General features: G+C 38.9%; 1 protein-coding gene across 1 annotated transcript; it reads right to left on the bottom strand.

Moving 5' to 3' along the window:
• Nucleotides 1-21,533: 21,533 nt before the first annotated feature.
• On the bottom strand, nucleotides 21,534-23,684 carry LOC141639682 (cysteine-rich repeat secretory protein 4-like). Its single transcript, XM_074448751.1, has 3 exons — nucleotides 23,443-23,684; nucleotides 22,718-23,028; nucleotides 21,534-21,643 (listed from the first exon to the last, which is right to left on the bottom strand). Exons 1-3 carry the CDS (start codon nucleotides 23,682-23,684, stop codon nucleotides 21,534-21,536), a joined length of 663 nt encoding a protein of 220 aa, XP_074304852.1.
• Nucleotides 23,685-23,957: the final 273 nt, after the last annotated feature.

The following is a 23,957-nucleotide window of genomic DNA, read 5'->3' as shown; positions in this document are numbered from 1 at the left end:
TCATCCAAGGATCCCAAATATCAAGTTTCATCGCAAATGGGCAATCCTAAGGCTATTTTCGAAGCAATTTACGGTTTAGCTGTGAAACCGTCTCAAATTTCACTCAAAGGCTCAAAACTCAACGAAAATTCGAGACAAATAAATGGTTATGTTCCTTATATTACTAATTATCCATTTCTAATGTCAATTTGACAAGGTAAATGCATTTGGGGGAAAAGTCCCAAATTTTCGATTAATTGGGTCATAAACCCTAATTTTTTCGATCCAAAATTGGACAAATACCGAAGATTAATGCAAGAATGAGACACATACCCCGATTAGTCATGATCAATGCAAGCTTTTGGATCAAACCTTGGCGGAAATGGTGAAGATTTGAGAGAGAAATGTGTAATTTATGTTTCGAAATAATGATTTCAACTCCTCTGATTATCGCGTTTTTACGCAGAAAATACACTTTGAGGAATAGACGCAGCAGGCGCTGCGCCTCTTCCAAGAGACGCAGCTCTTGCTGCGCCTCTTCCTTGTGTCCCCTCCATACGAATTTTCAAAAATTCATTATTTGTGGGCCCATCTTTGGTGCGCCTCTTCCCCGATGCTATTTTATCCTTTTGGTCCGTTTGACGATTTTCTTTCGTTCCGGCCCGCATTTTCCAAGCCAACAGCAGACTGTTGCATATTATTTATTTCTTCCAAGACCTTTGCTTGTCGCAACGAGCATTTATTCCTTCACAGGTGTTTCGACACGCCTTCGTTATAACGAGAGTAAGCGGATACACTTTCCCTCTCAAGACATGGAGATCAGCATTGTTTCCTCTCAGCAGTTCTCGCCTGTGTCCTGCCACTCGCAATTATTTCTCGAAGACTACCCAAGCAGTTTTCTCTCAGCAGTTCCCGCCTGTGTTCTGCCACTCGCAATTATTTCTCGAAGACTACCCAAGCAATCTTCTCTCAGCAGTTCCCGCATGTGTCCTGCTGTTCGCAATTATTTCTCGAAGCCTACCCAAGCAGTCTTCTCTCGGCAGTTCCCGCCTGTGTCCTGCTACTCACCTTATTTAGCTCCCACGCTTGACCTTAGCTCAATAGCTCCCATGCACCTCCTGAAGCATCTCGAGAAGAAGTCTCAGGTATGGTTTCTTCTTATGGCTGGCGAGCCTCCTTACGTAGTCTAATGGACTTTAAACGACCCTCCCCGATAGTCGACAGACTCTAAAATGTTCCCGACGACAGTTCCTTGGCTCAGACCCCTTGAGCCACCTCGTGTCGCCATAGTCATCAGGTTGTAATCTTCGATTGACCTGATGGCTATACTTTGACTTTCGCCTTGTCCAAGCCTCAGTCAAAGTGGGGGCTCTGTAGATACCTCATTTCTACACCTCTCGCAAACCACCCGGTGATGATTGGGCCGCATGTTTGCTACGAGGAACGATTTGTGACAGTTCGTAAGTTTATCGTCAAGTGATTGCTCAAATATTAATGTCCACCTCTTAGTTGTCATCTACGTGCCGATACGGTCATTTTGACAGTAATTAGAGTATATTTGGAGTCCGGGCCTAAAACCGTCTTCATTTTCTGATAACCGTTAAATCCCGAGTCAGAATGTTCTGGAATGTTCCGGATATTTCTATTCCATATTTTACAAATATTTCATAATCTTTATCCTTTGGTAAACAATTTCCCGTGATATTCACATAAAATATTAAGGAAAACCAAATTATTCCGTCCTACCATAACTTGAACACGGAAATCTTTCTTCCGCAGGAGGAAACCACTTGGGAACAGACGCAGCAGGTGCTGCGCCTCTTCCAAGAGACGCAGTAGTTGCTGCGCCTCTTCCCAGGTCCTTTTCTGCGTAATTTTCGTATCTTTTTCATATCTTTCCGAGATTCACTTCCAAAGACTCTCCGAAACCGTAATTCCTTCACGTGATTCGTATAAATAGGAGCCTTCGCTCCTCATACTTCTCACGCGAGTGTCCGCCCTTCTCTTCTCCCTTTGCATTCTAGACCTTTCTGCTTACTTTTTGGCGTCTACGTGCTTGAACATTCGACCACGTAAGCTCGGATCCTTCTGAGTACCAGCCTCGTTTGCATGACCGACCAATTTGACCAACTCCACAATCAATCAACTTAATTAATCTAATCTTTTTCCTCTTACGAGGGCACTTTCTTTACATTCGCGTCGAGCATCACTAATCGATATCTTAGTCCTTCTCGTTTCGTCAAACATGTAAGTCTGAGGGTGTATAATCTCTCTTTTATTATTGTATTTACTTTCTATATCATCATAATGTAAGGTTTATGTAGAAAATACCAATTAAAACCGATTTATAAAACCTTGTTTAAAACCCTTTTTACGGATTTTCAGAAGACAAACCGTCGAGAAAGGATGCAGCAACTGCTGCGCCTCTTCGAAGGAGCGCAGTACCTGCTGCGCCTCTTCGTGAGGCTGCCGCAGTTCCTGCTTCCTTTCTTCTTCCTTCGTCCTCTGTAATTCGTTCGTTTTATTTGTTTCGTTTGCTTTTTGCTAACTCTTTGACGTACAATATCATAGTAATTCACATGTATATTATTCATCATCTTTAACACGCTTAATTCATCGTTAATTCCGATATAAATCCCTTATAATTCATATTTGCGGGTTTTTGTCATTAAATTCAATCCGGGTTGTAGGAATTCAATTCTTTCATATTGAGTTTCTGGAATTCGATCTTTGATATATTTTCATCTGTCAATTATCATATTCATTGTTAATTCGTCGTTAACTCATTGTATTTAGCCTAATTAATTTGTTTAGTTTGTAATTAATATCTCTAATCCATCATTCATCCATGTAATAATTCGTTTGCATCCGTCTCATCCATGTTTTATTGCTCTTATGACCCTTAATCACATGTAAATAACCTACTAATCACTTTCATCCGAGTAAATAATTTAATCAATCATTAAATTTACCAACGAGTATTAACAACACGCAATTCCGGCTTCACAGCCAGAATTCAGGTCAGGAACAGACGCAGCAACTGCTGCGCCTATTCCAAGAGACGCAGCACTGCTGCGCCTGTTCCGAGTTGAATTCTGTCCCTGAACTCCGTTTTTTGCCTTGACTTGGTTATTTAGTTTACGTATAATTAACTATTAATCGTATTATCGCCTGTTGGCTTGTTCGTTAATTCTTTTGATTCATTCTTTTATTCCTTTTCTCAAATTGTCCGTTTTAAAGGTATTTTCGACATAAATCGCCTAATCCAATGTAATTATTGTAATTTTCATTATTTCAATTTTCTTTATTGTATTTATCATTATTTCTTGTATCATTTGTATGTTTTCACATGTAAATCAACCTTAAATCCTACTTCGACCCAATTGTATGCTAATTACGTGTTTACCGACTTAGCCTAAATTTTCACATGTTAGGATTAAAACTTGGATGTTGCATTGCATGCATATAGCCGACGATATATCGAGTATAAATGATGTCCCTAATCATTAGTAGAGGCCGCTATCGAGGCGGGCGGGATTAGGTGTTCGATCAAAAGAGCTTCCTAATACGTACCCTCACCCCTTACTCCAGATCTCTGTGAACATCCGTGTTCATTGGCATCCACGAGAGTCATTCTAGACATAGAATGCTAAGGGTAACGATTGCTTAGTGTTCATGTCTTTACTTTGTGTCTTGACATGACACGAGGTATTCGAACGGTTCCAATTTCCCATAAAAATTGGTGGCGACTCCAACAAAAATACAAACGCTTGTTCTCTTCCTCCCAAGCGCCCCCGTGGGCCCCCCGCTGTCCACACTAATCGTCCTCCAACACAAGATGATGCTAGCTCAACCAGGGGGAATAAGGATGGTGACGAACAGCCAAATCAAATTACAAACAACCCACAATCACCTCGTTCAAACAATCCTCGTGCAACAGTCCCCTCGACTGTTACACAAGAACAAACCGATTCCTCAAACCAACTTTTTCCAAAAATGGAAACACCAAAGCTCACCCTCTCTCAAATCTAACCAGTAATCTAAATTTTGGAATAAAAACCAGATCCTCGCTCCAAAACTTTTGTGCCTTCAATGCATTCCTCTCTCAAATTGAACTTGTCAATGTCACAGTAGCACTCACTATTGCATACTGGGTGACAACCATGAAAGAGGAATTAAATCAATTCAAAAGGAATGAGGTATGACATCTTACCCCTAGGCCAATGTACTGTAATTGGTACCACATTGGTTTTTCGCAATAAGCTTGATGATTTTAGCGAAATCGTAAGGAACAAAGCTAAACTAGTGGTGGAAAGTTTTAACCAATAAGAGGGATTCGATTATGATAAAATCTTTGCACCGGCAGCTAGGCTTGAGGCCATATGTATGCTTATAGCTTTTGCATCTCATGTCGACAAAAACTTTTTCAAATGAATGTAAAAACTGCTTTCCTAAATGGATATCTTGAAGAAGAAGTTTTTGTCGAACAACCACCGGGCTTTATAAACAATGAGTTCCATAACCACGTTTTAGAACTTGATAAAACATTTTATGATTTAAAACAGGCTCCTAGGACCTGATATGATAGGCTTTCAAAGTTTATGTTGGAAAATGTCGTTTACGTGGTTTGGTTGATAAGACATTGTTTATCAAGTCACAGTGCGAGGAACTGTTGCTTGTGCAAGTATATGTCAATGACATTATTTTGGTGCAACAAATGGCGTCCTTTTTAGATACTTTTTTGGATTTAATAACTTCTGATTTTGATGACCATGATGAGAGAACTTGGATTTTTCCTTGGTCTTCAAATCAAACAAAGTGAGAAAGGTACAATGATTCATCAACAAAATTATTTGAAGGAAATGCTAAGTAAGTTTGGGTTGACTAATGTTAAACCTCTTGCTATACCAATGATTTCTAACATCAATCCTAACAAAGAAGAAAATGGTAAGAGTGTTAGTGAAATCATGTATCAAGGTATGATTGGTTCATTACTTTATTTAACCGCTAGTCGACCCGACATACAATATAGTGTATGCTTGTGTGCCCGCTTCCAATCAAGTCCTATGGAATCACATTTCAAAGTCGTCAAAAGGATTTTTGGGTACTTGATTGGAACACAAACCTATATATTTGATATCCATCTCATTACGATCTTGATCTTGTAGGTTTTTGCGGGTAGCACGGTGAAGACGAAGAACACATTGAGTATTGGCACTTTCTTGGGTCCTTGCCTTATTTCATGGGCCTTAAAGAGGCAAGAAGTTGTTGCACTATACACGGCTGAAAATGAATACAACAGTGCAGTACTCTGTGGCGTACAGATTCTTTGGGTATGACAATAATTGCATAACTATGGTATTATCTTCGACACAACTTCTATCTTTTGTGATAACACTAGTGCAATTAACACCTCAAAGAATCCAATACAACATTCTAAAACTTAACATATCGACATAAGATATGATGTTTACGTGATCAAGTTGTAAAAAGGAATAATTGTCTTAGTTTTTGTAGAACGGAAAATCAATTAGCGGACATTTTTACAAAACCGTTTGAAAGAGAACAATTCGTAAAACTTCGGTTGGAAATTGGTTTATTGGGTGATATGTGATTCATATTATTTTATTTTCCTTAATGATTGACTAAAGATGAGGACATACATGTGATTACCCTAATTGTTAATTAGTTTACTTCATGCAAAAATATGGTTCTAAAAATATGAATAATTATGCTTGCATTTGAATTGTTGTTGTATTAAGCCACTCAACCCACATTCAAAAGTCAAACCTTTCCACCTCCCGCATGTCCCTAAAACCGTCCGAATCAACACTTCAAAAATGCCTCCAAAACCCTCATATGACCGAGACCTCAAAATCTTCAAGATTCTTATGACCCAAAGAAAAGAGAAAATTCAAAGAAACAAATGACTTCTCCCATTAAATCCGCTCCCATAAATGAAATGTTGGGAAGCTCATATGTCGAATTACCCATTTCCTCTAAGAAACCCAAGGGTATTTCTCCTCCCAAAGCTGATACCACAGCATGTGCCACTGTAACACGAAAGAAAATCACAACTCTAATGGAGGAAAATGACCAGAATACTTGGGATGAAAATGAAGATGTTGGTAATTTGAATGACGATGGTATGTTTAATAATAGTCTTGACCCATTGCCCTCACCACATGCTACAAATGAGAAAATCATTGAAATCCTTAATGACGACTTGGAAGAAAACTAACATGATAAGCTCATTGTCACCAAGCATTTTCCAACCAAAAGAAAAAAGGGGTTCAAGTTCAAAGATTCCAAAAAAAAAATGGAAGAAGAAGATTTATGCCACTGTCAAGGTGAATGTTACATCCGGTACCCAATCCGTAATCATTAATCACCAACTCTTTTCCTAATTCTTGAAACTTGGGTAAGATTCTTGTAGCCATTACTCAATTGGTTAGTGAGAAAATTCGAACTTGAAATGAAAAATTTTTGGAACTTATGCAAACTTTGAGGGGGAAAGCTTCAAGAAAATTGATGATGCCTTGATTAACCCCATTTTTAGCCTGTTATCCATTACCATAATCCATTTTGGCTTAATGTTTTTCAAATTCTTTTGCAAACCGTACTTATTTTATTTGTTGAACCTTGCCTTGTTTGTTGTTAAATTATGTCAAACTGTGTTCGTCACTATGTTTTGTCCTCCCTTGATGATGTCAAGAGGGGTATGTAGTTTAATTATGTCTTATGTGTGACCCCTTAACTCTTAGGCTCGCGTTCACCGTAATATGTCTTGCGACCTTGATTAGATGTTCTACTTAGACTAAGTATATTGACTCTTTCATGCCTTGATCATGTTTTGTATGTTTTATGTTGAATGCTTAAAGACCGGCTAACCATAGGTTAAGGAAGAACTTCACACATTATTAAAACTTGCCATCATCAAAGGGGGAATTTGTTAGAACACACTTGGTTAATGATGTCAAGTTTCATTGTTATTTAATTATTTGCTTCTTAGTTATAATGTTTAACATTTGAAGCACTCAATGAATTTTCAAAGATGGTTAAAGAATGATCAAGATAAAGATATGACAAGAAATCCCTTAGCCTTAGTCAAATGTTGTAAACAATTACAAATGCTTAGTGATTGAAACAATCAAATGGACTCTCAAGACGACTTAACATGATCAAGATGAAGTCAACAAGAAGTCAAGACAATGATATGATCCTAGCATTAGTAGAAAAATATAAGAGTAAGTGTAACATTCTCATTAACGTCAAGTGGCTGCAAAACCATGCAACAGTGCACTGCACTGTGGTTTCTGATACTACCGTATGGAGGGACTTTTATTCGAAATGTTTAAGTGTCAAAATCTTTACAAATTTCATATTCTCAAAGATTTTACATTTGAATTATCCCAGTTTGAAACAAATCTGAAAAAATCAATTTACAAAACTTACATGTGACTCCTCTAGAGTTGTGCATCTACTTTTACATAAATGAAAAGTTGATTTAGTCAAGTACTAAAGCACTCTTCCATTTGTGGTAAGTTCTCACTTGTCAAATGTGTTGAAGTTTTAAATCTGAAATTTTAAGTCATAAATTCACATTGATTAATCCTCTAGATTTGTGCATTTACCTTTTACTAAAATGGTAAGTTGAACTTGTCAAAGTTTTAAAGCTAGAAATGCTTTTGCCATTTGGGTAAAATGTCACATGTTGAGTGTTTTGGGAAGAGTTTTCTGATTTTGATCAATGACTTGTGCCCCAAACCTATAGCCTAACACTTACCATCACTCAAAAGCTATCTATTTAATATTGGATTTAATTAACCTAAGTTGTACTACTTAGATAATCAAATCCACAATAAATAGGGTGCATTTGCATCATTTATTACCTAAGACTTTTATGAGCATTAATTGTTAAAACACTTTGCAAAACATCAGCTCTTGTTCTTCAACTTATTTGCAAAATTGTTTTCTATTTTAAAAGTCTTCAAACGTTTTTTTCAAAAGGGCTGTAAATCTCCATGTATCAGTTCGCTGCACTGTGGCATATGAGCTTGTTCCATGATTCTCGTGTTTAGGTCTTAATTGTGATCTCCGTGTTCATTAAGTGAACGATTGAGATTCAAAGACTCTGTAAACCTGTGAGATAGAACTTAAGTTTTGAAGCGGAGTAGCTTTGAGCGAGTGAAAGTCTTGAAGCGGAGTAGCTTTAAGCAAATGCAACCGGAGTAGGTTGGCGAGTTATTTTCATTGTAAGGGGTTTAGTTGTTTGAGTAAATTTCTAAACAAGAAATAAAATAACGGTTGGACGTAGGCCTCGGAGTAGAGGTTGAACCAATTTTTTAAACATCGTCTTGTTTGTTCATTTACTTTTACGTTTGTTCTCCTTATTTATATATTGTTTATCTTGCAATCTATCTGTGTCACAGTGTTCAATATTGTGTCTCAGACCTGCTGATTGATTCAATCTTGTGAACTTAAAATGATTAAGTATCTCAAGTTTTCAACTTAAAAGGGATTCACTTAAGATTTTCATTGCTAAGAGTATTCAATTTAAAAAGTATTCACTTAATATCTTCATTGTTAAGTTGAAGAAAAATACTCTTTCATTCATACTTTTCTCTGTCTCAGGCAACGATCGACTTTTACTTGTGACATATACTGAGCTTAATTCGTGTGTATATACTTCTAACTTAAATAGTTCTAAGTATAAACACCTCTATCATTTAAAGTATTGTCCATATCAGTTTAGTCTATTGTCCTAGATTTCAAAGAAGCTTAATTCAAGCTTAAAAATTTTAATTGGACACCTAATTCACCCCCTCCCCCTCCTAGGTGTTCTCGTCCTTGACTCTTTATAAGGGATCACGGAAGACACATAAACAAACAAGACAACCACACAAGGTCAGTAACTGAGGCAAGACTCAACATAAACCAACAACAATTGTCAACACAGTACAGCACAACCAGTCACACACAATCACACCCACTCCAATCAATCTCCGTCACCGACTGTCCACTGGACCACCACGCCAGGGGGGACCGCAGCCGTTCCCACCTAAGCCCCGCTCATCATACCGAGCGATAACCATGTCCCATTAATGTGCACATCCCCTCCCGTGGCGGGTTCTACGGAGGGCGAAACTAGGGCGTGAAGCCACTCATACAAGTGACTTCACTCAGCCAAGGACGCACCTCGAGAACTAGAGACAAACAATCACAGACAGCTGCAACACAACAACAACCAACAAACTGTATACACCAAACCGATTACCGCATATACTCTGCCACACAAACACAATAACAATCCTAAAACCACTACACAACAACCGACACACTAGACCATCCACAGAAACTGAGTAGGCGAACCTACCTTTACGCGACTGCAACGATTCCATGCCAACACACGCAATACCCAGCAATCAAGCAACACCTATATACACAACACAAACATCTATCACTACCAAGCTAACCCTAACTACAAAGACAATGATACGGATGATGATGACGACATACCTACATGAGGGAACCTGACAAAGAACCGCTACCCGACTCAAGCTATGCACTCCTAAGGCACAAGGACCTTCAAAGACTCCCATGGAAGGTATATGGTGAAGGTAAGGGAAGGAGGCGACCTAAAGATCTGAAGAAATGAGGCGGAAATGATTTACGGTTTTAACAAAACACGATTATAAACTCTCGCTGAAAAGACGCTACTCGATCGAGTGGCCCCTACTCGATCGAGTATCCAAGCTACTCGATCGAGTAGCCTCTACTCTATCGAGTACCACTCCTAACTCAAAACACAGGATAACTTTGGTACGCACTTCTAAGGACTATTACTGCTTCCAAGGTCGGTCAACTGGTCTCTAAAAAGGGCGGGTATTACAGCGCTCCTTTTTTATCATTGCGTTTACCTCGGTACTAATAGACGTGTTCACAAGACTTCTCATAGTCTTTATGATCAACACACCTACGTAGGTGGCTCCAGTGCTTCTCAATGGCACTTCTTGCATGAGCCATTAAGGACATAAGTCCAACCTTATGTATGATTCATCAAGTGTGTCTCAAAAGCACCACCGTTTAAGGCTATGAATCATATGACGTCATAGGAATAGAAACTTTAAGGCCTAGTCACTCTTGACTTAAGTACTTAAGGACTTAAGCCCCATTCCCCTCGATGTTTCAATGACTAGTCTCCTAGTCAATCCCTTAGTAAAGGGATCAGCCAGATTGCTTTCGGACTTCACATAGTCCAAAGCAATTACTCCATTATCAAGGAGTTGTCTAACTGCAGCGTGCCTGATTCGAATGTGTCGTTTCTTTGCATTATAGACACTATTCTTAGCGGCACCAATAGCTGCTTGTGAATCACAATGTAAGGAGACCGATGTTTTCCGAACTCCCCACACTGGTACATCTGCCAACAGATTTTTCAACCAATCAGCCTCTTGTCCTGCCAACTCAAGAGCTATGAACTCCGACTACATGGTAGAGCGTGCAATATATGTCTGTTTAGTAGACTTCCACGATATAGCACCTCCACCCATGATGAAGACATAACCACTAGTAGGACAGATCTCGTCGTTACCTGAAACCCAATTTGCATCACAATATCCTTCTAAGACAGCAGGAAAATTACTATAATGTAAACATAAATCAGATGTTCCTTTTAGGTACTTTAGTAAACGACAAACAGCATTCCAATGTTCACTACTAGGGTTATGTGTATAACGACTCAGTCTACTAACTGCATAGGCAATATCTGCTCGAGTACAGTTCATAAGAAACATCACACTACCTAGGATTTTAGCATACTCTTCTTGGGATACACTCTTACCCAAGTTTTTATATAAATGTATACTAGCATCGTAGGGTGTCCTAGCAGGCACTTCATCAAAGCAGTTAAACTTTTTCAACACTTTTTCGACATAATGAGATTGACTTAAAGAAATACCTTTAGAGTTTCGAATAACGTTAACTCCTTGGATTACATCGGCTTCTCCTAAGTCCTTCATCTCAAATTGTGATGACAAAAATTCTTTGGTTTTAATTATTACCTCCAAATTATTACCAAGTATTAACATGTCATCAACATAAAGGCATATAAGCACACAATCAGATTCTATTACTTTTGAATAAACACATGAATCAGAATTGTTTACCATATAACCATTACTTACCAAAGTGTTGTTAAATTTCTCATACCACTGTTTAGGTGCTTGTTTTAGACCATATAGTGATCTCTTCAATTTACACACCTTATTCTCTTGACCCTCTACCACAAACCCTTCAGGTTGCGACATATAAATCTCTTCCCTTAGCTCACCATGTTGGGGTTGGTGTCCTTAACAGTTAGTGCAAGGACTTATAAATCTCTAAAAGGATCAAAGGGCATACTTTTGGTATTATTATCAGTTGATCCACGTTTATCAATAACGGTTGGCTTGCTAGATAAGTTTGACGTTATTGTCATACAGATGGCGGTGATCAACTGGTCCCTAAAAGTCACACCTATAGGATACGTTTGAGAGATGTGACAAGATGAAAATACAAATCATGTAGATGCCAATTTTGACTAACCAGTTAGTCCGAGTTATTTGACTAGTAATTAGTCAAAATATGATGTTGAGATATTTTATTTAATACGGATTAAATAATAATGGCTAAGGCGAATTAAGCAGTTAATTCGTAAATTGAATATAACCGTTTTATATTTAATTAAATGTATATTGAATATAATTATACAATATCGTCTTTGTCGGACATGTATTAATACTTCAACTAACCTGTATTATTAGTTGATATTTTAATAGCCGATAACCGATGACGATTTATAATAAAAACCGCGTCATATGCATTTTAGCGAGTGGAGTCGGATCAGTCGGATCACGAGTTAAATGAGGAGAAAGTGGAAAGCCCACTCCCTCCTCTAGTGACCCGCGGACCGAGGCCATCAAAAGGAGAGGTTTCCTCTCCTTTGAGACCGAATTCATTTTTGATAAAAAAATTAGGGTTTTGGAGATCGTTTTCTCTCTGAAACCTAGATCTCACATCGCAAAACCTCACAAGAGCTTTCTCAATATTGCAAGACAATTAGAAAGCATTTCTAGCACAAGGGCATAGTCTCAGACGGTCTTGGGTGCAACAATTAGGAGGGAATCTCTGTTGATTTCTGTTCTTTACGCCGTGCATCAAAGGACCCGAGGTTGATTCTTTATCTTTATCGTTTCTTTGTTGTATTTCGTTTATGACCATATTTCACATGCAAATTTTACGTTATAATCCTAAATTTAGAGGGTCTTATACGGATATTACCCCACAAGTGGTATCAGAGCTAGGCCTCGTAAATTTTCTTTGTGATTTTTCATAAAACGATTTTGAAACAATTGTATTTGTCTCGAAAACCGTGCCTAGTATACACGGCAGAAATTTTTTTTACCGTGACATGTTTACACGGTTGATTCATCTTGTTTTCGATTTGTTTTTATGCATATTGTTGTTTTATACGGAGATTATAACAATATGTCACGTTTTGTCAGTTTATAAAATTGTTTTGATGTGGTTTTGATCAATTTTGCGATTGTTTTGTTTCGTCAAAACTGTTTTCACGAGGGTTTTTGCATTTCCAGAAATTTTTGTACTCGATCGAGCATGTTTTTAATCGATCGAGTGTTTTTCTGTCTTGTTTTTACTCAATCGAGTCCTTGTTGTACTCGATCGACCACTTTCAAAACCCCACTGCTCGATCGAGGAGTCCTCGTACTCGATCGAGCAGATTTACTGATAAAAGCTCTCGATCGACCTCCAGTACTGTCGATCGAGTACTTTCTGTTTGGCAACCTCTCGATCGACTAGAAGTTCAGTCGATCGAGCCCTATAGTTCCTCGATCGAGCACTATTGTCCCTGGATCGAGGGATTCTTGTTCTGGCAAGCTTTGAAAATTTATTCTTTTGTTTTAAATTTTCTTTTGGCCTTAATATGTACTTTATACGGATATTGTACACTCGCTATGATTGTGAAACGGTTCACACCCGTACCATTAAGTTATTTTAAAGCATATTTAAAGTAACGGATTGTATTCGATTAAAATTAAATTGATAGAAGCGGTTTTATCACATGAATTTTAATCGTTAAAAGGTGGTTTGGATAAATTTAACATAACTACGGAATTATGTCATGAATGAATTTGTTTTTAGTTGATGCATTTTCATTTATCGTTCATTTTGAATGCTTTTGAATGCTTTTAATTACGTATTTATTTATTTTTGCAAACGGTTGTAACTTAGTGTGGCCTTAGTAGAACGTGTTACCGTAATGATGGAACACGGTCTTGGTTGTATTTTGAGATCTCGTATCTCCATTTTATTTCTTTTTAATTACAGTTTTTATTTAGAATGTAAATAGGTTTATATTTGTAAATTTTAAATTGTAATTTATGAGAAGACCGAAGATGGAGACCGGATGCTCACTCACGCTACATGGATCAAGATGGAACATCAAAACAAGCTTCTCGGGTCCAACGGTGGATTCCAAAGTTGTTTTATGTTCTTTTTATTAGGATAGGCCACACTAGGAATTTTTATTTACGTATTGCATTCTTTTATTTATTTTTCGCAACGATTATTTGCATCATATTCCGCCTTAAAACCAAACCACCTATTTATTGCATGAAAACTGACACATATAGAGGTCACGAGTTAGTTTTCTTTGACATTCTCATGTCACACGATTTTTAAGCCATCACCCAAATTAATTCATTCACGCAGACGCTAGTTATTCGTTCACTTAATATGAATTATAATTTAGTTGATGGGATCTTCCTCGTATAAACAAAAATTGAGAACGGTCTTTATAGGTCAAACTCCAATGAGTCCCTTCTTCGTCGGTAGGCATAATATGACCCCTTCTACGTCGGGTAAGTTGGAACTGATTGACCTATTTTATCTCAACACTATGGTCACTCGTACGATCCTGTGATCATGGTGGACTATAGATAGGATTTACGGAAATCTATCGACCAAGAGTTCTTACGGAAGAATTAGCTAAACAGTTGGCTTATCAATTTACAGAAATTGAGTCTTGGGATCACTTGTATCATTCTTGAGGGAGATCAATCATGCAAGTGCGAGAGTCTACATGTTAAAATGTATTTTAAAATAGACTTAAATCACCTCGATGAGTTGCTTATTTCGTTTTGTTTTTCTTTCTTTTTCAGTGTAGATCACGAACTTTTAAACTGCTAATAACAAATGGCTGGTTCTACTGATAACCCAATGCCAAGTGCCATATTGGACCGTGAGTCCGGCTTCGATCTTCATGAATCGGATGAATCGCTACTCGATCAAGAATGATGGATCAAACTTCGCGACCGGGAGGCGGCATTACGGAATGCTTTGCCGCTGGCGACGGGAAGCTCAAATATCTATTAGAGCCCATCCCGGCAAACCCAGGTCCCACGGCTAGAGCCTCTTGAAATCACCAAGTTTAATGATTTCTGTATGGAAGCGGGTGCGATTAAAAACGTACTCATTTTTGCAATGGAACCCAATTTGCAGAAACGCTTCATAGCCCATGGTGCAAACAAGATTTTCACCACGCTCACCAAGGAATTCTCGAAAGCACCGAGAATCGTGACCTATGAGCATACCACTCGCTTCTTTGATGCGAGACTCCAGAAGGGCCAACCGGTTAGCCCACACATTCTCACGGACGATTTAAGTAGATATGGCTATGTCTACTTAATGAAGCACAAAAGTGAATCCTTTGAGAAATTCAAGGAATACCAAAATAGGGTACAGAACCTATTGGGTAGAAAGATTAAAACACTGCGTTCAGATCGTGGTGGCGAGTATCTTTCTCACGAGTTTGATCAACACCTTAAAGACTGTGGGATTGCCCTACGCTTAACTCCACCTGAACACCTCAATTGAATGGTGTGTCCGAACGGAGAAATCGAACACTACTTGATATGGTTCGATCCATGATGAGTCACACCGTGTTGCCTGACTCATTGTGGGGTTATGCTCTTCTGTCAGCTGCTCTAATACTTAACCGAAGTCCGTCTAAAGCTGTTGACAAGACTCCATATGAACTATGGAAGGGAACGGTCCCTAACTTGTCCTTTATACGGGTTTGGGGCTGCGAGGCTTATGTCAAGTGGAGACACGAGGATAAGCTCGGCCCGCGATCGGTCAAGACATACTTTATAGGTTATCCTAAAGGAACGCTTGGTCATTACTTTTATTCGCCAACCGAACAACGTGTTTTTGTTGCGGCTAGTGCGACATTCTTAGAGAAGGAATTTCTCGAGAATGCAAAGAGTGATAGAACCTTCGAACTGTCGGAGATTCCATAACCAAGTACCGAGCAACTATTGGAGGAACCTATTCCTTCAATCCCTACTGCGTTAACATTCCCGAGGAACCTAGGAGGTCGGGAAGAGTCTCTATTCCTCCAGACAGATACATTGGTATGGTCGAGGAACATGACATAGATGACGTTCTACTCTTAACGAGTAGTGAACCCGCAACCTATAAAGGTGCCATGACCAGTTCCGACTCAAAGCTATGGCTTGAGGCCATGCGATCCGAGATGGACTCCATGTATGAGAACAACGTGTGGGATCTTGTTGACTTACCTGCTAAGGTTCGTCCCCTTCAATGAAAATGGCTTTACAAGATAAAGCATTCTGTGGAAGGTCAACAAGATATCTATAAAGCACGACTAGTTGCTAAAGGTTTCACCCAAGTGCCAGGTTTGCACTACGATGAAATTTTCGCACCCGTAGTCATGTTGCGTTCCATTCGGATTATCTTAGCGATTGCCGCTTTTCATGACTATGAAATTTGGCAAATGGATGTGAAAACCGCCTTCTTAAACGGCTTTTTGGAGGAAGAGTTGTACATGGTACAACCCGAAGGTTTCATCGATCCAGAACATCCTAAGAAAGTGTGCAAGCTTAAGCGTTCCATTTATGGACTTAATCAAGCATCAAGGAGTTGGAATCATCGCTTCGACCAAGTGATAAAAGAAAATGGATTCACTCGATCGGTCGAGGAACCATGTTTATATATCAAGTCGAGTGGGAGCAAGATTGTCTTCCTAATATTGTATGTTGACGACATACTCCTGATTGGGAATGACATACCTCTCTTAACTTCGGTGAAAGTATGGTTGAAAAACCATTTCCAGATGAAAGATCTGGGAGAGACACAAAGAATTCTAGGCATCCGTATCTATCGAGATAGATCACGACGGATGTTATCTCTCAGTCACGAGTCTTACATAGACAAAGTCCTAGAGAGATTCAGCATGACTAATTCCAAGAAGGGGTTTCTTCCTATGGCTCCGGGGTGCATTTGAGCAAGTCTCGGCACCGAGACACCGAAGAAGAGAAAGAGCGCATGGCACGGATTCCTTATGCTTCGGCAATAGGATCAATCATGTATGCCATGATATGCACACGTCCGACGTGGCATATGCATTGAGTATGACAAGTCGATTCCAACAAAGATCCAGGTGAATCACATTGGTTGGCTGTCAAGAACATTCTTAAGTACCTACGGAGGACTAAATATTGGGCATTGACTTATGGAGGCCCTCAAAAGCTATCTTGCGCAACCGATTCTGAGATGCTAGCTTCCAAACGGATCGAGATGACTCGAAATCTCGATCCGATTCGTTTTTACTCTTAATGGCGCTGCAGATCACCGGAAGAGTTCGAAACAAACTGTTACAAAGATTCTACGACGAGTCCGAGTACTATGCCGCGTCTGAAGCTACAAAGGAAGCGATATGGATGCGTCAATTCTTACATGGGCTATCGGTAGTACCTAGTTCGAATGACCCGATCACCATCTATTGCGACAATAGTGGTGCCATCTTCCAAGCTAAGGAGCCAAAGTCTAGCAACAAGTCTAGACATGTACAACGGAAAGCTCATCTAATCCGAGATTACGTGGAGCAAAAGGAAGTAGTGATAGAAAAGATTGCTACAGATGATAACATAGCAGATCCTCTCACTAAAGCATTACGACAAGATAAGCATGAAGGGCACGTTAATTCCATGGGAATTAAACGTGTTCCTAAGTTGTAGTACTCTTTTATGGATTAGATTCATTCGCTTTTGTACTCTATACAACATCATCGTTTTGATATTTATATATTTTGTTTTTCATGTGGAATTGTACGACAAATTTTGAACACCACAAAGTGAACTGAACAAACATTATATTTTTGGTCCTTAATTGGCCACATGAGCTGATAACTCTGGCAATTATTTTGTGACGTTGGTTGATGGTGGGTTCAACGAGCCATAAGTCAACCGGTTGACTGACCAATCACAGAGGCGATTTATACGGATATTTCGTAGGACACAATTGTGACATCGACGTGGAGTCCTAAATGTTTTATAACATTCGGTGCCCGGTCGTGGATAGGACTTCCATGGTGATCCTAAGAGTCGATTCTTTTGACTATCGACTGTCTCTTGAGACTACGGCAGATTTTGGGTGACTTTGGTTTCTTTCTCACGGTCATCCGTAACAGGGGGCCAAGTAGATTTTTTCTGGGTCATTTCATGCTGTGCTTAGATCGGAAGGAGTCGAGTTGAAGGCAATATTCAGCCTTTATCGTGTACTCGATATTTCTCGGGGCCACTCGAGGAGTCAGAATCGAAATGCATGGCCATGCTCGGATACGGATTCGTTTTATCAGTTAAGTTACTCTCTAGTCGGGGAAACCACTCTAGATACGGATCGATTGTAAAATACGACCTTTGCGATCCGGATCTCGCAAATTGTTTTACATTGAGTGGGAGAAATTTTAAATGAATATGAGAATCGGTTATCGCACATACACTTGTACGGACAAGTGGGAGTTTGTTGAGCCGTGTCCTCCGATTAGTGCGGATAACGTCATTGCACATACACTTGTACGGACAAGTGGGAGCTTGTTGGGGTTGGTGTCCTTAACATTTAGTGCAAGGACTTATAAACCTCTAAAAGGATCAAAGGGCATACTTTTGGTATTATTATCAGTTGATCCACGTTTATCAATAACGGTTGGCTTGCTAGATAAGTTTGACGTTATTGTCATACAGATGGCGGTGATCAATTGGTCCCTAAAAGTCACACCTATAGGATACGTTTGAGAGATGTGACAGTATGAAAATACAGTCATGTAGATGCCAATTTTGACTAACCAGTTAGTCCGAGTTATTTGACTAGTAATTAGTCAAAATATGATGTTGAGATATTTTATTTAATACGGATTAAATAATAATGGCTAAGGCGAATTAAGCAGTTAATTCGTAAATTGAATATAACCGTTTTATATTTAATTAAATGTATATTGAATATAATTATACAATATCGTCTTTGTCGGACATGTATTAATACTTCAACTAACCTGTATTATTAGTTGATATTTTAATAGCCGATAACCGATGACGATTTATAATAAAAACCGCGTCATATGCATTTTAGCGAGTGGAGTCGGATCAGTCGGATCACGAGTTAAATGAGGAGAAAGTGGAAAGCCCACTCCCTCCTCTAGTGACCCGCGGACCGAGGCCATCAAAAGGAGAGGTTTCCTCTCCTTTGAGACCGAATTCATTTTTGATAAAAAATTAGGGTTTTGGAGATCGTTTTCTCTCTGAAACCTAGATCTCACATCGCAAAACCTCACAAGAGCTTTCTCAATATTGCAAGACAATTAGAAAGCATTTCTAGCACAAGGGCATAGTCTCAGACGGTCTTGGGTGCAACAATTAGGAGGGAATCTCTGTTGATTTCTGTTCTTTACGCCGTAAATCAAAGGACCCGAGGTTGATTCTTTATCTTTATCGTTTCATTGTTGTATTTCGTTTATGACCATATTTCACATGCAAATTTTACGTTATAATCCTAAATTTAGAAGGTCTTATACGGATATTACCCCACACACCATTCAAAAAAGCGGTTTTGACATCCATCTGATGTATAAAAAGGTTATGAATAGCAGCTAAGGCGACAAGAGTTCTAATAGTCGAAATTTTGGTCACAGGTGAATAAGTATCAAAATAATCAATATCTTTCTTTTGTGTAAAACCTATAACCACAAGTCTAGCTTTGAATCTTTCTATTGTACCGTCAGGTCTCATTTAATTTTTGAAAATCCATTTACTCGTAATGGGTTTACTACCTTTAGGTAAATCAGTCAACTCTCAAGTCTGATTAGACACAATTGAACCAAGTTCACTTTAAAGCATCTTTCCAAAAGTTAGCATCAATGGATTTCATAGCCTCATTGTATGTTTTCGGATCATCTTCTATTAAAAATGCTGAAACAAACTCATCACTAGCACAAACAGTGTAACCATGTTCAGACAGCAATGTTGAAACAAAATCAGGTCCAAAGTTTTTAGGACATCTAGGTCTCTTAATCCTTGTAGGTTCAGCAACATGATCAATAGAAGTGCTACTACTAGCATGTGAAGAGATATCAATAGATGTAACAGGTAAACTAGGAGATGAATCAACATTTTTCTGTAATGGAAAAATATGCTCAAAAAACACAGCATCTCTAGCTTCAAATATAGAACGATCACTTAAAGACATGAATCTATAAGCAGAACTATTTTTAGCATAACCTATAAAAACACAATCATAGGTTTTAGGTCTAACTGTAGGTCTTCTAAAGTCAGGTAAACCCACTTTAGCTAAACACCCCCATACCCTTAGAAAGCTCGGGTTAGGAGGATAGCCCTTCCATATCTCGTAGGGTGTCTTGTCTAGTTTCTTATGAGGTGCACGATTAAGAATATGACAAGCCGATAGAATTGCTTCCCCCCACATATCGTCAGATAGGCCAGAACTTAAAAGCATAGCATTCATCATTTCTTTTAAAGTTCTATTTTTTTGTTCAGCTACTCCATTGGATTGAGGTAAGTAAGGTGGACTAGTCTCATATATTAGACCGTTTTTCTCACAAAACTCGGCTAAATAGTTTGATTTATACTCGCCACCTCTGTCAGACCTTACCCTTTTGATTTTTCTGTCAAGTTGGTTTTCGACTTCATTCTTAAAACTTATAAACGAATGTTCTGCTTCATCTTTTGTCTTAAGCAAATAAACACGGGTGTAATTTGAACAGTCGTCTATAAAAGTGACATAATAATTTTTACCACCTCTACTTGCAACATTTTTGAAGTCAGCTAGGTCGGTGTGAATAAGCTCAAGAAGACTCGTTTTCCTAGTGGTAACTTGTTTACTAGGTTTCTTTGTGAATTTAGCCTCAACACAGCTAGCACATTTAGAGAATTCTTGACTCGACAAACATGGAATTAAACTCATAGTTCTAAGTTTTTTAATGTAGTCAACATTCACATGACCTAATCTACCATGCCAAACATCAATAGACTCAGCGATATAAGCAGAAGTAGATGCAATATTATTAGAAACTGAATCAGTGTTCAATACAAAAAGACCCCAGAAAGATAACCCTTGCCCACAAATTCCCCATTACGTGACATTACCACCTTGTCAGCCTCAAAAACAAGTTTCAACCTAGCTTTGTTTAATAAGGCACCAGACACAAGGTTTCGACATAACGAGGGTACATACAAAACATTATTTAGAGCAAGTGTTTTCCCCGAGGTGAGTTTGAGAAATATCTTGCCTTTACCTTTGATCGGTGCGGATGAAGAGTTACCCATGAAAACGCATTCCCCATCAGCTACCTCCTCGAACTCAGCAAATAACCCCTTGTTAGCACAGAGATGTCTAGAAGCGCCAGTGTCCAAGACCCATTCAGCAACATTACCCACCACATTAGCTTCCACAACCACAGCAGCAATGATGTCATCAGTCCACAGATTGGCTTCAGAGATTTCTTTTCGGAGCATTGGTAGGCTTTGTGACCAGCTTTTCCACAGACATAGCAAACAATTGGCCCCTTTGGTTTCTGAATCTTAGCAACTGGTTTGGTATGCTTCCCTGGACCATTCTTCTTAGCAGGACCCTGGTTCTTCCCCTGACCAACCTTGGCCTTACCCTTACCCTTGAATTTCTCAAAATTGGATGGACCACTCGACTCAACCAGATTAGCTTTAACAGAAGCATTACAAGCATTTACAGACACACTAATGTTTTTGTCTTTGAGACGATTTGCCTCCTCGGTCCTCATGTGACTCACTAATTCTTGGAGGAGAAGGTCTTTTTTCTTATGTTTAAGATGGTTTCTATATTCAGACCAGGAAGGAGGGAATTTTTCGAGTAACACATTTGCTAGAAAAATCTCATCTAGTTTCATACCTTCATTAACGACATCAGCACAGAAATTCTCATAGATATGAACTTGTTCCATAATTGGTTTGTCATCTACCATCTGAAACCCAAGCCACTTCCCAACGACATATTTTTTTTTTACCCGCATCATCAGCCCATATTTTTTCTCTAGTAATTCCCATATGGTTTTAGCCGATTTATGAACCATAAACAAGTCAAATAGGGTATTAGTCATAATATTAAGGAGGTGAAACCTAACTGTTTTATTATCCTTATCATTCTTAATTTAACTTGACTACAGAAATTGCAGGAGGGGTGGACTCAACAGACGATGCAGCAATTTCGGTTACAGCAGCAGGAGAGTCAGAAAATAAAACGTAATCAATTTCAACTGCTAAAAAAACATCAGTAACTTTTGAGACCAACGCTTATAGTTCAGACCATCTAAGGGTTCGACTTTTGACAAACCAGGAACATTTTTTGACATGATCGACATTGTTACAGCAACAAAATATAGTTTTCAAATTGTAAGAATAAAATTGTAGTAACAATGTAAAAGGAAAAAAGATAACCGGTTTGTAGTGACGTGGTATGAGAGCCACTGCCTTGAAAACTATATTTCCGGCACGACCGTGGTGGCGATCAGCAATTGACCGGTAATTCCCCAAGGATTTACACTACTGCACTCAGGCACGCCCACTCGAGACTGAGAGCATTGGAACGAGAGAAGAGAGGCCACAGGCGATTCCCGATTCCCGGGTCGAGTCGGCTCGGCTCGGGCTCGAGCACGCGTGCGCGTGTGCAAGCTGAATTAAACACCTCGCAAGGCTTCCACAAAAGCCTCCCATGACCCACTACTGATATGATAATGTGTCGTATGTTATATAAACACATGACAACAACTACATTCTACCAATGTGGGATAAATTGGAAAAACTACATAAGGCATAACTAAGCCCCTATTTCCAACACAAATAAATCGAACTCAACGATAAAATCATGCTCGAGCCAATACTTTGACGGTTAAAACGACTAAATCAAAATGAAACCAAAGTAAGAATTAAAAAAATCACTCAATTTTCTTTGATTGTACAAAATGTTGCATTATCGACCTTAAAAATTCTGCAATGACATAATAATCAAACAAATTAAATTGATAGTCCACCTACACAAATTGTCAAGTATGATTGTAAACGGTTTATAATAGCTAACGCCCACGTCTCATTTACTACTATCATTAAATGAGATACATAAGCTATTATAATCGTTAGTTCATTTTACGGTGTACAACGATCTTATATGAGACAAACCGATCTGCCAGACAAAGGTGATGGGAACGGAGATGCTGCAAAAGATCAACGAGCGGCCGGAGATAGTGGCGAAGCCTTTATGGAGAAGATGAATTTGACGGAATCATACCTCAAAAAACAACTAGGTAGAAAAACATAAGCATATTGCGACAAACCGCCCTCTGGAATTCTACTCACCGCAGTGTCCAAACAAGTCTTACACTCATCCAACATTATATCAGGAATACACCAAACCATGGCGTAGAACCCTTCCCAATTTGTAAAAGTGTCGTTACCGGTGGCGAAACGGTCAGTATTCTCTGGCATTAACGCCTTTGCTATAACATCATCCAAAGTCTTGTTACGTATATCCGGGAAAATGTCTGGTCGGGATACGTTAAAATAGCTCCCGTACTCATTCGATGGCTCGGTTTGTAGAGTGGCGGTGACGGTGCGATTAGTGTATTGAACCATGCATTGTTGGTACCTGTCAAATATAATCGCGTAGCCAAAAAATTAAGACCTCAAATTGTAGATTATAAACTCAAGCAAACCGTCTCATTATAGACGGGGAATATCCGTCTATAACTATAGACGGGCCAAATGTCATCACTTTAACGCCAAATGTCACCAGTACCATTTCCATGTGATAAACTACCTGTTGTAGCTTAGGAAATGACACTGGTGACATTTGGCGTTAAGTTGGTCACATTTGGTCCGTTTTACTTAAAGTGGGTGAATATTTGGCCCGTCTATAGCTATAGACGAATATGCGCCGTCTATAATGAGCATTTGTGAAACTCAAGAGCATGAAATATAACTAAGTTAATGCCAATTGCCAAATCGTATATCGCAAACTCGATAACATAGATAATTATACGAAAAGAAGGCAAATAAGTACCATACGATGGCTTGCTTCTTGTTGGAGCATACTTGGTCGAAAAGAGTGAGAGCAGTGCTGACGCAGGACTTGCAGGACTTCAAGTCGAGGTCGGGCCGACAATAGTATTGACCGTTGACACGGTCAAGGCCATCGCCGGAGGAGGTATTAAAGAACCTTGAGATGGATGATTGATTCGTGAGCTTGTCAAGGACGGAAATAATGTTGTCATGGTAAGCGCCGTCAGCGCTTACATTGTCCATACGTTTACATATACTACCTTGGAACGTGATTTGTTCTTCGGCATTGGCGATTTGTAGTAGTAAAACAATTGTAATTTGAAGGAAAATGACGAGAGTAATTTGTTTGCCAACCATATTTGGTTCTGTAAGAAAAAGTTCGTTATTTTTATTTTTTGTTCTTTCTTTGTATATATATATATATGGCATTTTAAAATGGAGATTTAAAAAAATTAAGTTAATTGGGGTTGACTTAGTGATTTAAGCTTTGTAATTGTATAATCATAATGATGCTTG

This window comes from Silene latifolia, chromosome 2 (assembly GCF_048544455.1).
Source record: "Silene latifolia isolate original U9 population chromosome 2, ASM4854445v1, whole genome shotgun sequence".
Lineage (NCBI taxonomy): Eukaryota > Viridiplantae > Streptophyta > Magnoliopsida > Caryophyllales > Caryophyllaceae > Silene > Silene latifolia.
This window is presented reverse-complemented; position numbering and strand designations above follow the sequence as displayed.